At 38.6% G+C, this 13,491-nt stretch overlaps 1 protein-coding gene across 1 annotated transcript in view; it reads left to right on the top strand.

Moving 5' to 3' along the window:
* PGR (progesterone receptor) overlaps window positions 1–13,225 on the top strand; it is a 62,226-nt gene extending 49,001 nt beyond the window's left edge. The window contains exons 5-8 of the mRNA XM_056115096.1: window positions 1,733–1,877; window positions 4,977–5,107; window positions 9,632–9,789; window positions 12,907–13,225. Coding sequence (XP_055971071.1) covers window positions 1,733–1,877; window positions 4,977–5,107; window positions 9,632–9,789; window positions 12,907–13,062 — 590 coding nt within the window. The 3' untranslated portion in view covers window positions 13,063–13,225. The remainder of the gene's footprint in view (window positions 1–1,732; window positions 1,878–4,976; window positions 5,108–9,631; window positions 9,790–12,906) is intronic.
* The last annotated feature ends 266 nt before the right edge of the window (window positions 13,226–13,491 follow it).

The following is a 13,491-nucleotide window of genomic DNA, read 5'->3' as shown; positions in this document are numbered from 1 at the left end:
CACTTGTAAGTTAATTGAATGGGTTCTTAAAGGAACTATATGTGATTATAATAGCTTTATAGAAAGTGACTGTTCCTATTGGAATATTTGGGTTTTTTAAATATATATATTTAGTAAAATACTTCATTCTCTTTCATTTCAGCTACATTCAATCACAGTAAATTTCCAAATTTATATTCCCAGCTCTGTAACTTCTAATTCACACATCTAACTCCTGTCTTGATATTCCAGAGACAATGTCTAGAACTTCATATTTCTCTTTAGTCTATATTTTTAAAATTTTCTTAATGTAAGTAAAATTGTTATCATCATCCTTTATTCAAGTTAAAATATTTGAGACCTGTTTGATCTCTTGCTCTACCTACACACATTCATTTACCAGATTTAATTTTACTCTTTAAATATTTCTCTGATATATTCCATCTTCTATATTTCTACCTGTTGACTTTCATCATCTCTCACCTGGACTTTAGTAATAACTTCCATCGTACATCGTACATCTAACTGTACATTAAACTCCTTTATTCCATCTCCCACACAACCACCAAAACTCCATCCATTCTTAAACACAAACAAGCCCGTGATGCTCTCCTCCATCTTCATCCCTGAATGCACTCAGGACGTGCTATAGCAACTTTAGCCTACCCCTCCCTCCAAACTAAAGTATTGGCCTCTCCCGTCATTAAATTGGGGCTGGAGCAATAGCACAGCAGTAGGGTGTTTGCCTTGCACGCAGCCAACATGGCCGACCCAAGTTTGATTCCTTTGCCCCTCTCGGAGAGCCCGGCAAGCTACTGAGAGTACCTCGCCCGCAGGGCAAAGCCTGGCAAGCTACCCATGACATATTCGATATGCCAAACACAGTAACAACAAGTCTCATGATGGAGATGTTACTGGGCCTGCTTCAGCAAATCGATGAATAACGGGAGGACCGTGACCTGTTGTGTTATGAGTTTCTTTTCTTTCCTTTTCTATTTTTTCCCTAAACTAGCATCTTTATTTTTGATAACTTTTTGGCGGGTTTGGGGCAACCCCCACAGGTCTCAGGGCTTCTTCCTGGCTCTGCTCTCAAGGATCACTCCTGGCACTGCTCAGGGGACCGTATGGGGTGCTGGGGATAGAGCCTGGATCAGCTGTATGCAAGCAAGTGCCCTACCCACTGTACTATTGCACTGGCCCCACAGATTATTTTGTGATTTTGGGGTCACACCCAGGGGTGCTAAGAGGCTACTGCCAGTTTTGTGCTTATGGGTCACTTGGGCTGTGCTTGGGGACCATGTGGTGCTGGGGATGGAACCTGGGCCTGACACATCCAAAGCATTTGCTCAGCCCATTGAGCTATCTAGGAGCTTCTCTTATGAACAAGAGTTGTGATGCAGTTATTGTAACTCCAGCATTTAAACACAGCTCCTGGCACGCAAATGGTACTAAATAGATGAGAATTGCATGAATGAACGATGGGCACTGATTCAATTGGTGAATTCCATAGATGCTAAATCATAATGATAATTTTAATGGCTTCAAATGCTACTGCTGCTTTTTTTTCAGTTTTGCAGGCTCTATTAGTTATGCATTTATCAATTATTTATTATTCATGATTTTTAGTGTAAAAACATATTGAGACCCAAAACATTTTATTAACCTAGTTACAATGCGTTTTCAAGTTTCTATTTATTTTCAGCGTTTTTTTAATACAAGTGATTTTCGCATCACTTTTTAAAAAATTTTACAGGTTTTCGAAACTTACACATTGATGACCAGATCACACTAATCCAGTATTCATGGATGAGCTTAATGGTGTTTGGGCTTGGATGGAGATCCTACAAACATGTGAGCGGGAAGATGTTGTACTTTGCACCAGATCTGATACTAAATGAGTGAGTAGAGACTTGATTTTTGTTTTTATTGGCATTAAAAGTGTATAGGTAGGATTATCTTGAAAGTAGTAACTTCCTGGCATGATCATATATTTAGCATTCTAAATCACAGGATTTTTCAAATGGTGTCTTAGAATGATCCCAGTAGAGGCTGGGGGGATAGTACAGCAGGTAGGGCATTGGCCTTTCACTCAGCTGACTCAGATTCAATCCCCAGCATCCCATATGGTCACCTGAGCCCTGCCATAAGTGATTCCTGAGTGCAGAGCTAGGAGAAACCCCTGAGCATTGCTGGGTGTGGCCCCCTAAAAATGAGAAAAGAAAAAAAATCTTAGTATATAGCTTGATTTGACAATGTTAACAAATTTATATTGTTATTTAGTATTTGATGTTTGGAACTTCTCTTTGTTTCAATATATAGTGAGTTAAATTAAATTTTTTTTGAAAAATTCAACTGCATATTTATAAATATACTTAAAAAGAAATGAAATATTTCATTTTTCAAATAAAAATTGCATAAAACTTGTTATTAAAGAATGAAATGAAGTAAATTAGGAATATTTTTCTTGAGAGATAGGATAGGAGGTTTAGGTTTAGAACTTAAACTGAGAAAGTAGAGCAGAGTTATATAAGATACTATACACTTACCTTGCATGTGTCTAAATCCAGTATAATCTGCAGTATCATATATGGTTCCCCAGAGTAAGCCCTGAGCACAGAGCTAGGAGTAAGCCCCAAGCACCATTGGGTGTGATCACAAAACAGATGAAAAAGTGAAAAGAGAGCTGTAATGATGTGCAGCAGAGAGGGTGCTTGCCTTGCACATGGCAGACGCAGGTTCAATCCCTGGCACCCCATGTGGTTCCTTGAGCCTTGCCAGGAATGATACCTGAGCACAGAGCCAGGAGAAAGTCCTGAGCACTGCCGGGTATGCCCCCCACTACCAAAAAAAGTAAAAAGAAATATTTGAAAGTCCTAACTTACTTTTTTAAAAAAATTTTATTAGTGAAACACCATGAGGTACAGTTGTAGACTTACAATTTTTTGTGCTTGGGTTTCAGTTATACAATGATTGAGTACCCATCCCTCCACCAGAGGCCATTCTCCACCTCCAGTGCTCCCAGTATCCCTCCCACTTCCCCATCCCCCCTTCCCACCCCACTCCTGTGGCAGGGCATTCCCTTTTGTTTTCTCCCTCCTTTTGGGTGCTGTGGTTTGCAAAAGAGGCATTGAGTGGCACTCATGTTCGGTCTATAGTCTACTTTCAGCATGCATCTCTCATGCTGGGAGGATCCTCCCAATACCTTTAATTTGGTGCTCCCTTCTCTATCTGAGCTCCCTTTTCCCCTAGTATGTGCTGCTGCCCTCCAAGTCATAGAGTGAACCTCCTGGTACTTATCTCGGCTATTCTTGGGTGTTAGTCTCCTATTTTGTTACTTTATATTCCCCAGATGAATGCAATCTTTCTATGTCTGTCCCTCTCTTTCTGACTCATTTCACTTAGCATTATACTTTCCATGTAGCACCACTTGTATGTAAATTTCATGACTTCATCTTTTCTAACATCTGCATATTACTCCATTGTGTACTATGTACCAAAGTTTCTTTTTTTTCCCCTAGAACTGATATATATATATTTTTTATTAAATTTTTTAATAGTGAGACATCATGAGGTACAGTTGCAGACTTACACATTTTTGTACTTGGGTTTCAATTACACAATGATCAAACACCCATCTCTCCACCAGTGCGCATTTCCCACCACCACGGATCCCAGTATCCCTCCCACCCTCCATCCCCCCATCCCACCCTGCCTCTGTGGCAGGGCATTCCCTTTTGTTCCCTTTCTCCTTTGGGGTGCTGTGGTTTGCAAAAGAGGCACTGAGTGGCAATCATGTTTGGTCTATAGTCTACTTTCAGCATGCTTCTCCCATCCTGGGAGGATCCTCCCAGCACCTTTATTTGGTGTTCTCCTCTTTATCTGAGCTCCCTTTTCCCCTAGTATGTGTGGTTGGCCTCCAGGTCATGGAGTAAAATTCCTGATCCTAATCTCGGCCATTCTTGTACCAAAGTTTCTTTAACCCATCATCTGTTCTCAGGCACTCAGGTATTTTCTAGATTTTGGCTATTGTGAATAGTGCAGCAATGAATATGAAGTGCAAATGTTATTTTGAAAAGTCCTAACTTACTTTTAAAAAGTAAAATTACCCTCTTTACCTAGAGGATAAATCAGACTGGTAATCTTTTAAACAAAATATAAATATTTTAATTTGAGTGAATATTTTTCTATGTAGAATCTTAAACAAAAATACTCCCAATGGAATTATTTATATTATTCTCTAATAATGAATGCTGACAGATTATATAATAATAATTTTATATTTATAGTTTACATATAACTTTCATACGTTTTATTGTATTTTATTAGAACCTGCATGGCAGGATTAATTTTTGCTCTTCTGAGTCAAAATCTCATTTTGTCTTTACTCTTCCTACTAACTTCACCTGACTATCACAGATGCTACAACACAGAACATGATTGAAAAAGTACCTTAAAGTAAACTTTCTCAACCTTTAGACTTTGTTTGACCTTGTAATTATTTAATTCTTCTTAATGTTCTTTTTTATATCACTGTACGTTCCCCGAGAATAGTTCACACTGTGACTATTCAACAGGAACTAAAAACTCTGAACTATTCTATACTGCTCGGTTTTAATGTGCTGAGTCTATTGTTCCCTTGGATTGCACATATTTTGAACATTTTTTTAAATCTAAAAAGGGATCAGTAAATATATTTCCAGAGCATTCATCAGCTCCATATTCTCAACTCCTACTACTTTGTTCTACTTTCTCAGTTTACATTCAAAAATGTGATGAGAAGAATAAATGTTAATAGGCTGTCTTTAATGGATTTTCTATCTTTAAGTTTTCTTGCACTAAAAAAATCAATATATGATATTGAATTTGTAAAAAGTTCTTTTCAACGGGAGTAAAGCAATTACTAACTCTCACGTGTTCTGATACATTATTTAACTGGTTAAGACCCCATGTGTTTTTCCCCTGTTGCCTTTTCTTACATGTACCATGTACTGTCCAAGACAACGTATGAAGGAATCATCATTCTATTCCTTATGCCTCACCATGTGGCAGATCCCACAGGAGTTTGTGAAGCTGCAGGTCAGCCATGAAGAGTTCCTCTGCATGAAAGTCCTGCTGCTGCTTAATACAAGTGAGTGATCACAAGAAATATAGCATAAGATCCTCCTAATTTGCTAGGAAACCTCGGACAACTCTCTTCATATGGTTGCCTATCATGTATTAATCACAGAAAGTGCAAAGGAAAAGCCGATAGACTGTCAAATACATAGATGAAATTATATCCTACTTCTGAGGATTCTGCTGACTCTATGATACTACATTAGCTTAGCGATTCTGCAAATGCTGATTTTTTAAACACAGTGGAATAACTCCTCCAAATAGGTATCATAAACAATGCTGATTCAATCAGCTAATGAGTGACTGAATAAATAGTAGTACTCCTACATTAAAATAAAATAAATAAAAAGTGCTCAGCAAAAAAAAAAAAAAAAAACAATGCTGTATATGCACAAACTCTGTTTTCCTCCATCCCTATCCCAGGAAGAATTCACTCCCTAAAATACACCAGTTTGCTTTTCTCTCTTCTCTTCATGTTCGGATAATCTACTTACAAAAATGAGTAACTTGATATAGTTGCATTTTTTTTTATCAGCATAGTCACAGAACAGTGGGTTAGCAAGAAAACACAGGATTCCTCCCTTTCCTCGCGGCTTAGAATCTTCTCAGATCTGCTAGAAGGAAAGAACTGAGTAAGAGAAAAAAGGTCTACAGGTGAGACCTGGAGGGATCATGTACTGCTGAACCCCCTCTAACCATTAGAGGGGCTGGGACCCCCAGCCACACACCTGGAAGGGAAGGAGGTGCTGATCCAGAGACCCGCATTTCTCACTGACTAGAAAGATTGGCACCCAGCCTCCTCATGCTTTCTCATAGACAAAAGATTTTCATGCCTCAGTGGAGTCTGTGTGTGAGGGGTGTGTGTAAAACTGATTGTTGTACTTCGTCTAATTTATGTGTCTTTCCCATGCACGTGTAGGCTTGATGCTTGAATAAGTGAGTTGCTCCCTTGCTCAGCCATAGATATTTAGAGAGAAACACAAGGATCTTAAGAAGATGGTGGGGCAAGTGTCTCTCTCAACAGCTTCTGTGCAGGAACATCTTTTTCATAACACAACCACAAGTAGTGGAGGTGGCTAAGAGACAGTGCAGAGAAAATGGCAGAAAAATCACCAGAAGGAATGAATGGCAGGGAGTGGGAAAGAAGCACTTAACAAAGAGAGTTTCCTGCATGAAATCTGGGTGAAGATAGGGAGCCATGCAGTTTCTGCAAATCCATCCCTGCCCCATCCTTCCACCCTTGGGAATCCTATTTGAAGCAGAAACTTCCAAACTTCACTGTCACTGTCACTGTCACTGTTGTCCTCCCGTTGTTCATCTATTTGCTCGAGCGGGCCCAGTAACATTTCCATTGGAGACTTTGTTGTTACTGTGTTTGGCATATCAAATACATCATGGGTAGTTTGCCAGGCTCTACTGTGCGGGCGAGATACTCTCGGTAGCTTGCCAGGCTCTCTGAGAGGGGTGGAGGAATCGAACTCGGGTCGGCCATGTTGGCTGCGTGCCAGGCAAACGCCCTACTGCTGTGCTATCGCTCCAGCCCACCTCCAAACTTAATTTGTTGAAAAGCATAAAGGATGTTGACTTGTCCAGATACTCAAATAGAATAAACTTGTTATTTCTACAGTTAGTACCTCTCTCTCTTCTCTGGATACTAGATCCTGTAGCAGTTAGGCCAGTGATGGTTCTAGATCTCCCAAATTAGTTGAAATTGAGAGGCTAATTCCAGGTTAATGAGCTCCATTATGCTGGCAAACCAAACTACCCCAAAGTCTCAGTAGCTTAATAAGCTATTTCTAAGTATCTATTCACTCTACTCTGCGTTCAGTGCAGATCTGCTGGGAGGTGGTACCCACTGTAATCACTCAGGTGTGTGTAATGTTGAAGGTGCTATATTGACATGTGCTCCCGCATCCCTAATGTAAGGGAGGAAGTGATAGGCATATGGTCTCCAAGTGTTCTCATGTAGTTTGCAAAGCAATGCTCTTGGTCACTTGCAACTTCAAGAAGAGGGAAAAACAAATATTAACATAGACCAAAGACTTTATCTAAATGAAATTCTTAGCCAACAGAGAGAGAAATCCTTGTTAACATTGGGCTTGACAATGATTTATATCATTTTACTTCAAAAACATGTTCCATAAAGAAAAAATAGATAAATGATTTAATAAAAATTTAACATACCTGTGCATCAAAGGACACAGTCCTTTGTGAAAAGAACTGTGAAAAGAACAGTCCATTGAATGGGTGAAAAGATTTGAAAATAATATATCTGCAATATAAAATAATACCCTATTTTATTTTATTTTTTTAAATTTTGTTTAGTGAAACACCATGAGGTACAATTGTAGACTTACAAGTTTTTGTGCTTGGGTTTCAGTTATACAATGATCAAGTACCCATCCCTCCACCAGTGCCCATTTTCCACCACCACGGGTCCCAGTATCCCTCCCACCCCCCCCACCCCCCCATCCCACCCCACCTCTGTGGCGGGGTGGGGCATTCCCTTTTGTTCTCTCTCTCCTTTTGGGTGCTGTGGTTTGCAAAAGAGGCATTGAGTGGCAGTCATGTTTGGTCTATAGTCTACTTTCAGCATGCTTCTCCCATCCTGGGAGGATCCTCCCAACACCTTTTATTTGGTGCTCCCTTCTCTATCTGAGCTCCCTTTCCCCCTAGCATGTGTAGCTGGCCTCCAAGCCATGAAGCAAAATTCCTGGTACTAATTTCGGCCCTTCTTGGGTGTTAGTCTCCTATTTTGTTACTTTATGTTCCCCAGATGAGTGCAATCTTTCTATGTCTATCACTCTTTCTGACTCATCGCTTAGCATGATACTTTCCATTGTAGTACCACTTGTCTGTAAATTTCATGACTTCATCTTTTCTAACAGCTACATAGTACTCCATTGTGTAAATGTACCAAAGTTTCTTTAACCAGTCATCTGTTCTCTGGCACTCAGGTTTTTTCCCGGATTCTGGCTATTGTAAAGAGTGCTGCAATGAACAAACAAGTGCAGATGTCACTTAGACAATACTTTTTTTGCCTCTCTGGGATATATTCCCAGGAGTGAATACCCAATTTTAGAACAGTGAAAATATCTTCAGTTTACTTATCCTTCCCTTTCTTTTCTCAAGTAAAGTTTTTACTGAAGTCCACAAAAAAGGGAGGGAAGTTATCTATCTAAAATAGCATCTAACTGCTTTTGACTCAGCTTCTCCTAAGCTGTTAAGATTTTTACAAAACATCATAAAACACACAGCATGTGGAACAAGAACATGGAAGAAAATTTTCCAATCATAGTATAGTGGTCAAGGTAGGAGCTCAAAGGAGAGAGTCAGAAAGAATTTAGAGAGCTGGTTCATAGATCTGAAATTTATAGAACTGAGAAATTTATGGGAGAACAGTTTCAGAGATATCCCAGCAGCATGGGATAAGATCCTATTGGATTTTTATTATTACATATTTGAACCTGTGGTTGGTAGTGATATTAAAGTATGACAGGCAGACTAGGATTAAACTTGATTTGCTTTTAGAGTTAGGATATTAGATTTGTTTTTCATCCTGAAAGACAGATGGCTCACGTAAAGGTTTAGGGCCACTAGGTCTCAGCTCTTGAAAACTCGGTGGGAAAATACTTCAATAATTAAAAGGAAAAAACAACTTTATAGTTGTGTTTAAAAGTAAGGAAGCTGGGGCTGGAGCAATAGCACAGCGGGTAGGGCATTTGCCTTGCACGTGGCCGACCCAGGTTCGATTCCCAGCATCCCATATGGTCCCTGAGCACCGCCAGGGGTAATTCCTGAGTGCAGAGCCAGGAGTAACCCCTGTGCATCGCCAGGTGTGACCCAAAAAGAAAAAAAAAGAGTAAGGAAGCTGTGGAGACTTAGAAGCTTATAAAGGTTTGTGATAACTGTTATATGAAATTACTAGAAAGATAGATGATAAATATAGAGTATATATAGACAGATGTGAATACAACTGTTAGGTTTTCAATTAGGCAACATATTTCCAAAATTTGCATATTTCTAAAATTACTCTTAGAAGTCCAGGAATCGGAAATACTAGAGCCTTACATGAAGACAAAAAATTGAAGGGAAATCAATTTGTTAAAAAGATAGGGGGAAAGTGACCCAGCATACATGCATCTATAAACTTAACCAAAGCAAGTATTTGAGATAAGATTGATGAATGATTGGTGCACTTTATTTTTTTTCTTGTGGTGCTAGAGTTCCATGAAGTCAGCCCTTGCCCAGTGGGTATACATTTGAACAAGATGAAATCATCAGACTGTTGATAAAGTTGTTTTATAAACTAAAGTGTTCTTATATTTACTTAATTGCTTCTGTTATATTGTTCCCCAAAACTCGATGTTTATATAACCTAAAATAGCAGTATCTTTTCCCTATTTATTTGTATCTCAATTATTTATCAAAAAATCATTATACAGCTCAAATTTATATATAAGTTTATATATATAAGTTTATATATAAATTTATGTAAGTTTTATGTCATTTAAAAAAAATGTGACTGTTCTTCTAGTTCCTTTGGAAGGTCTACGAAGTCAGAATCAGTTTGAAGAGATGAGATCGAGTTACATCAGAGAGCTTATCAAGGCCATTGGTCTGAGACAAAAAGGAGTCGTCTCTAGCTCACAGCGTTTCTATCAACTTACAAAGCTCCTGGATAGCTTGCATGATGTAAGTATTTTGACCATCATTTGCTTTGTTTCTTTAAAAACCATCTATGACTGAGACCTTTATTATTTGTCCTTCTCCTGGTAACAGATTTCACTGTACTTGACCCCACCCAAGTTGCATCCAAGCAAAAGTCAAGATTTCACTTTTTCTGTAGCTGATTAGTATTTCATTAATTATATATACCATGATTACTTTTTCTTTTAAAAAATATTGTAAGGGCCAGAGACATAGTACTGTGGAAAAGTAGCTTCTGGGGGTTGGAGCAATAACACAGTGAATAGGGCATTTGCCTTGCACGTGGCCAACCTGGGTTCGATTCCCAGCACCCTATATGGTCTCCCGAGCACCTCCAGAAGTGATTCCTGAGTGCAGAGCCAGGAGTAACCCCTGAGCATCCCTGGGTGTGACTCACAAAGAAAAAAAAAGAAAAGAAAAGTAGCTTGTGATCTGGGGATTGATCCTAAGCACCACGTATGGTTCCCCAAGCACTGTCAGAAATGATCCTGAACATAGAGCCAGGAGTGAGCCCTGAGTTTAGACAGATATAGTCCATCCCCCAACCCTTGAATTTTTTTAAAAAATTATTATAGTTTAGACAATGTGGTTACAAAAGTGCTTAAGTTGATAGCTCAACAAAAGTATGGCACACCACCCCTACCACCAGAATGTATGCCACAACTTCTTCATCAGTTCATCTGTCATGCATTTGAGTTGTTACCAGATTTTTGCTATTGTAAATAGCTAAAAAAAAAAAAAAGTGCTGCATTGAACATAGGAGTGCATATAACTTTTTCAAGTAATGGCTTTGTTGTCTGGAGGCAGATACCAAGAATTTGAGTAGCCAGGCCATATGGAAGTTCTAGTGTTCATTTCTTGAGCAGTCTCGGTGCCATTTTCCATAAAGGGGTAGCTGCCTCAATATTCCATCCCCACCAACAGTGAAGAAGGGTATCTTTCCCTCCTCATTTCCACCAGCACTGGCTGTTTCTAGTCTTTTTCTTATAAGCTGTTCTCTGTACTGTAGGAGATAATCTCATTGTTGTTTTGATCCTCATCTTCCTGATAATGACTGATATGAAAGCTTTTTCATATGCTGATCAGCTATCCCTCTGATCTGTCATCTATCCTCATTCTTTGCCAGGGTTATTTGTTTGGTTGTAGTTGAGCTTTGGGAGTGTTACTAAGTTTTTAGTAGTTTCCCTTTTCAAGAATAAGTATTTGTTCCATTCAGTAGAATGTCTTTAAATTTTAGCCCTAGGTTTATTTTGTTTTTTGGGCTACATCTGGCTGCCTGCCAGGAATGGTCCCTGGTCACAAAGATCCAGGAGTAAGCCCTGAGCATAGTCAGGTGTAATACCTAAAAATAAAAAATAAAAATAAGTCCTTAAAGAAAAAAAAGTAGTCCACCAGAAAGCAATATTTATCATATAACATTATTGACATCGATTGAGCCAAAAGAAAAAAAGAAAAAGAGAGATAATGCTGTTTAGGGAATGAGGAGGAAATGTGTGTATAGTTAAGAAGGTGGTATATAGTATGAGAGTTGAATCCTTATTTTTCTATATAAAAACTTAAGGTAAAAGGTAAAGGTAAAGGCCCTCCCGTTGATCGTCGATTTGCTCGAGCGGGCCCAGTAACGTCTCCATTGGAGACTTTGTTGTTACTGTGTCTGGCATATCGAATACTCTCGGTAGCTTGCCGGGCTCTCCGAGAGGGGCGGAGGAATCGAACTCGGGTCGGCCATGTTGGCCGCGTGTAAGGCGAACGCCCTACCCGCTGTGATATAAAAACTTAGTAATGTAAAATTAAAGTTTTAAATTAAAAAAACAAAGTTCATTAGAAAATTAGAGCAGTTTGAAAGTATTGTCTAGGACTGCAATAAAGGTGGAAAGAAGCTGGGTTTTATTGTTGATTCTGCATTTTAAAGTTTTTTATTTTTGTTTTGTGTTTGCAAAATAATTTGACTTTTATAATTATATGCATCAATTACATAAACATGTTGAATTAAGAAGCTGGAGCAATAGTACATCATGTAAGTCACTTACCTTGCACGAAACCTAGCAGGTTCAATCCCTGGCATCCCATGTGGTCCCAGAGCCCAGCCCAGAATAATTCCTGAACACAGTGTGGACCCCCAAACAAACAAATAAATAAATCACGGTTCACTACATGAAATTATGTGTTTTTTTAAAGTTAGATTACAATGAATCATGCTCAGTTGCACAAGGAGGAACTAATTTTCATATGGAAAAGCCAGAATATATAGGATTTACAAAACAATTGTATTTTTAAAATATATGAGTCTATATTGTGCTTATACCTGGTTGGTCTCTATGCAAGAATGTCTCTGTACAAGGTATGTCTCTGTACAGGAAAAACAACCTTGAAAGAATTATGCCAATATGTTCACGTTTGTTATTCTGTTGTGCTATGCATTACTTTCATTTCTTTGTCAGAGGTCTCCAAACTTATTTGACCTACAGTCCCCTTTTTAGAAAAAAAATCACTTAGTTTTCACCCCCCAGAAATCTTTCTTAAGTGAATAAACAGTGCCCCCCAACTTCACTGTCACTGTCACTGTCTTCCCGTTGTTCATTGATTTGCTCGAGCGGGCCCAGTAACATTGTGAGACTTGTTACTGTGTTTGGCATATCGAATACATCACAGGTAGCTTTGCCGTACGGGCGAGATACTCTTGGTAGCTTGCCGGGCTCTCCAAGAGGGGCGGAGGAACCGAACCTGGGTGAACCGGGTCGGCTGCGTGAAGGCAAACGTCCTTCCTGCTGTGCTATCGCTCCAGCCCCCCTCCCCCAACTTAAGTGAACAAATAGTAGCCTCCCTCCAATTGTTCCAAATATTACTACCAGACCACTACCTAGTTCCAGATCTGGGTGTGGGTAGGGGATGGGCTGGCAGTATCACCTACTTTAGGAAACACCGCTTTAAATCAGCAGTGTTTCATCATAAAAAATAACTTTTACATATTATCCTAGAAAGTGGAAGATGTTGTTTTCATTATGCAAAGGAGAAAATGTGTTTGAATAGTATATGATTTATTGTTTATCTCAATTTATTGTATTCCTATTGTTTTTCTTTATCCATTTGCTAAATCAACAGCTTGTGAAACAACTTCATCTGTACTGCTTGAATACATTTATCCAGTCCCGGTCACTAAGTGTTGAATTTCCAGAAATGATGTCAGAAGTTATTGCTGCACAGTTACCCAAGATTTTGGCAGGAATGGTGAAACCGCTTCTCTTTCATAAAAAGTGAATGCCATTTTTGTCTTCAAGTACATTTAGAACATCATACTGTGTAAATTTTAGAGAAAATTGTGAGATTTTATTTCCCTTCATAAAGTAAAATTAGATTTTTTGTAGTGTTTGTATACCCATATTTTTCTTTAAGTGTTTACAAGTTTGAAAAAAGTACTAAACTTGATCGCTAAAGTAAACAATATTGCCCATATCATTCCATACCATTTAGGCAAATATTTTTAACTTTTGCATCTAACATAACTCTTCATGGGAAAATATCATGTGTGAAAATAAAGACCTATTGTATATGTTCATTCTAGGAACATCCCTTTGTCTTGTTGATTATACTAACAAAATGAATCTTTAGAAGTGATATGCATAATTTATCTACATCAATGTATGTACTTTGTTGTGAAAATTTGTGAACTCCATCAGATTTTCATTA

The sequence above is a fragment of the Sorex fumeus genome, unplaced genomic scaffold, assembly GCF_029834395.1.
Source record: "Sorex fumeus unplaced genomic scaffold, SorFum_2.1 ptg000028l, whole genome shotgun sequence".
Lineage (NCBI taxonomy): Eukaryota > Metazoa > Chordata > Mammalia > Eulipotyphla > Soricidae > Sorex > Sorex fumeus.
Note: the sequence above shows the minus strand (reverse complement) of the source record. Positions and strands in the feature narration are given on the sequence as shown.